This window comes from Mesoplodon mirus (genome assembly GCF_964341445.2).
Source record: "Mesoplodon mirus genome assembly, chromosome: 12".
Lineage (NCBI taxonomy): Eukaryota > Metazoa > Chordata > Mammalia > Artiodactyla > Ziphiidae > Mesoplodon > Mesoplodon mirus.
Window position 1 is genome coordinate 46,138,394 of NC_138988.1, and position 3,991 is coordinate 46,142,384.

The 3,991-nt window shown below is 47.7% G+C and overlaps 1 protein-coding gene across 1 annotated transcript; it reads right to left on the minus strand.

Moving 5' to 3' along the window:
* Positions 1-717: 717 nt before the first annotated feature.
* On the minus strand, positions 718-2,895 carry LOC309813892 (protein phosphatase 1D-like). The gene has a single exon (XM_082639080.1). It carries the CDS (start codon positions 2,761-2,763, stop codon positions 1,093-1,095), a length of 1,671 nt encoding a protein of 556 aa, XP_082495206.1. The 5' UTR covers positions 2,764-2,895; the 3' UTR covers positions 718-1,092.
* Between the last annotated feature and the right edge of the window lie 1,096 nt (positions 2,896-3,991).

Consider the following 3,991-nt stretch of genomic DNA (forward strand, 5'->3'; position numbering starts at 1 on the left):
TTTTTTTTTTTTTTTTTTTAACAGTTCACTGATTTTGTTCGATGAACAAACATGTCCATATAATCAATGAAAACCATAGGATATATAAAATAATTTAAGAAATGTTGGGAATTAGCAGCACCATCTGTTATTGACATAGCAAGAAAAACTTCACATATTTTATGCAAACACTAGAAGAGGATATAACTACTTTTAAGACCCACTAATGCCACTGAATGTCCAGGATGATTGAGAAGGGCATCTTTTTAGGCAAACCTACCTCCTTCTACTTCAAAGATTTGGTGAGCAAATCTGATGATTAATGTTTAGAAAAAATGCTACTGAAAGAAATAAGAGATACTGCATAGTATTTTAATTAGGACAAGGAGACTAAAACCCAGCTGCTTTTGCATGGCTCAACACTTCTGCTTCTATGAAAAATTTAGTTCTGAATTATGAAATCAGAAATAAAGAATAATTTTTAAAAGACACTAGTTGTCTCTAAGAAACATTAAGTGGAACACAGGTCACTATGAAAATACATCACTTTTCCAGTTTGCTTCATAATTTACTTTAAAAAGTTGTGTAGCTTTCATCACACGTGACTTATACAAATGTCTTAATAAGCATTTTTAAAAGTTTAAATGTATTTCTAAAATCGAATAGATTCTTTTGATCTTTTTTTAAACCTTTAGCCCTGTTGTTACGTTTACTGTGTATCAGTGTAAGAGACTGAGTTTGTGTGAAGGATACAAATTTACACACATTTTATAGCAACTTATACCCTAACATCTACAAAATTCACAGGTATAATACAAGCAAGTACAAGGCCAGGATAAAACTGTTGAATTCCAAAAAGTCAAACTGTATACTATTTTTATTTTGTCCCCTTAAAAAAAGTTCAGCTTCGGCACCAAATTCATAAAGCCCTCTTAGAAGTCTGGAAAAAAAAATTCCAGATATATTTCAGCAAACACAAACAGTTTTTCTGTGCTGGTGAAGTAAAGGATTTCCCATTTTCTTCTGGCCCCTAAGTCTGCGTCACATGGTAAGTTTAACAGAGTTCTTTCGCCGTGAGTTTGTGGGGAGGCTTGCAGGCTGAGCACCGCTGCTTCAACTTAAACCATTTCGTCTATGCTTCTTCACAAGAGGGCCAGAGTTGGATTCTTCTAATGTCCTTTTGAAGTTTGTTGGAGGGGTTCTTTCAACTTCTTGAGCTTTCATTTGACCTGGGATCGACATCTCTAAGTTTTTTTGGTCCATGATGGTGTTTGTTGAATTGGTAGGCACAAGGCCAACTGACAGGCTATTATTCAAAGAATCATGTATCCTTAAAGTCAGGGCTTTAGTGCAATTTTCTTCAAGTGGCTCTGGATCTTTTGAGGATATGACTGCAGCCTGGACATTCCCTCGAGCTATCTCAGCTGCGACTTCTAAATAATTCTCTGAGAAGGCATTACTACGAACAAGAGCAGGTATGTGGTCCTTAGAGTTCAGCCTTGGCCATGGGTCCTCCTCCAGTGACTTGACTGGTGGTGTAGAACATGGAGAAGGAGTCATCACGCAGGTTTCTTGACTATTATAGGAAGGGCTATCAGTCAGGTTCAGGTAGAGCTCGTCTCCATTGGTGAAATCTCCCTGAGTGCCCACTCCTGGAGAGATGCAGATTACTATGGCACTAGTATTATCCGCTCGAAGCCTACGCTGCCTCCAGCGGCCTAGAGCTCGATTCACAAGCATTTTGGCACAAGACTGTCCATGCTCACCCATCAGGTATTTTATCTCCTCTTGGTCCTGGCACATTGAGATGGCATCTTGAGGTGGAATCATATTCCAAAGACCATCACTCCCCAAGATAATATACTTGTGCTTCTGGGGATCAAGAGTGTGGACACTTGTGTCTGGTTCAGGTGACACCACAAACTCACCACTGAAGAAATCATAGCTCCAGAAATCACCAAGTGCTCTTGCTACTGCCAGAAATGGAATCTGGTCAATGACTGTGCTCCTTCTCACAGGTCCACTGTGAGTGAGCCGAGGTCGTTTCCAAACTACACGATTCACCCCAGACTTGTTCATCACGCTCCCCCCAAGTGCTTCAATTCGTTCTCTTTCCTTGGGAAGTTCTGGCTTATGGTCCTGTGTCACCTCCACCGCTCTGACAAAATCATCCTTTGGGTCATCCTGAATTCCAAGAACCACCCCTGAGTCACCCACATGAGCTACATACATCTTCAGGCCCCGTATGATGACCACACTGGCAGTTGTCCCTGACGTGCTGGGAAGACCTTTCATAGTCTTTGGCCATTCTGCCAGTTTCTTCCACATGGCGAGATGACAAGCGAGGAAGCCTTTGCGGATGGCAGCGCACACCTTCGCCGGCTCGGAAGAGGTGAAGCCCTTCTGCTTCTTGATGAAACCCCACAAGTGCTCCCGGGCAAACTGTGCCGCCTCCCGCCCGCCGTGCCCGTCGCACACGGCGAAAAAGGCCACTGAGGAACGACGGCGACAGCAGCAGCCGGGAGCCGGCGAGGCCCCGGCGTCCGGCGGCGCGTCGCAAGCCTCTCGGGCTGCCACCGCCGGGCCTTTCCCCGAGATTTCGCCGCCAGGAAAAGCCAGCGGTGACCGCTGCGGAGGCAACGGCTGAGAGAGAGACCGCCGCGGCGAGGGTTCTTCTTCAGCCGTGGGCTCGGGCTCCACCACGATCTGAGTAACGTCCTCCATGTGCTTCCTCCCGCCCTGGTCTGAGAAGACGCTCACTCCCAGGGAGTACAGCCCCGCCATGGCAGGCTGGCCGAGATCCCGCCGGTCCCACGCAGCCCGCCGAATGCGGCAGCGGGATGCACACTCTGCGCTCGCCGGCCAACTATTGTTTATCTTCGACTACGTCGAGAAGGGGGAGGGAGCGGTCCCGGGGGGGAGGGGCGCGCACGAGGTCGAGACTTGTCCGCCAGAGCTGGGCAGAAGCGCCAGGGGGAAAGGAGCCGACCAGCTGCGTCTTCGCAGTGCGCCTCCCGGGAGGGTTACTCTTCACACTCTGTTGAAGTCAGGCTTGGCCATGAGACTTGTTTTGGCCAATGCAAAGTGACCCTGACCCAGCCTCATGCACAGCATCCCGTTCCCTTTGAGTAGAACGCCTCCCCTTCCCGAGTTGCCTACTTAGAGAGCTGCTACTCATCCCAAACAGTCAGCTGGCTCAGAAGCCTTAGCCCACCTATTCAGGCAGGTGTCAAGCAGCCTGCTCATTCCTTTGTGGTAGCTCTGGTCATATTATTCACTTCCACACCTTCTCTCTCCCACCTGGAGATCCTTGTGGGCAGAGGATAATGTTCTAGTCATCTTTGTCACCCTGGCACCTTATACAGTTCATGGCACATAGGAGATACTTAATAAATCTTGGATCAAGTGAGTGAATGAAATGATTTCTGCAATCAGTAGTTACAGCATATATTGGACAGTTCAAGCACGTCAACATTCATTTATTCGGCAGACATTTATTAAGCTCATTCTTTGTGCCAAGCATCGTGATAGGTGCCAAGATTACATTTGTGAATAAGTTAGTCCTGGCATCTGTCCTCATATTGCTTAGGAAACCTACGAGAAGATAGACAGCCATATACAGTGGAAGGCAGGAGTCTGGCAAGAAATACAGTTTCATGAATCCCACCCACATTGAAAGATCAGAGAGCAGAATATAGGAGTGGGGTGGGGGACTTCCCTGGTGGTGCAGTGGTTAAGAATCCGCCTGCCGTTGCAGGGGACACAGGTTCGAGCCCTGGTCCAGGAAGATCCAACATGCTGCGGAGCAACTCAGTCCGTGTGCCACAACTACTGAGCCTGCGCTCTAGAGCCCTCAAGCCACAACTACTGAGCCCACGAGCCACAACTACTGAGCCTGCGTGCCACGACTGCTGAAGCCTGCACGCCTAGAGCCTGTGCTCCACAACAAGAGAGGCCACTGCAGTGAGAAGCCCGCGCACCGCAATGAAGAGTAGCCCCCGCTCGCTGCAAC

Bases quoted from the DNA above. Each gene is read 5' to 3' on its own strand.
- LOC309813892 (XM_082639080.1), bottom strand. From the start codon at position 2,763: ATGGCGGGGCTGTACTCCCTGGGAGTGAGCGTCTTCTCAGACCAGGGC.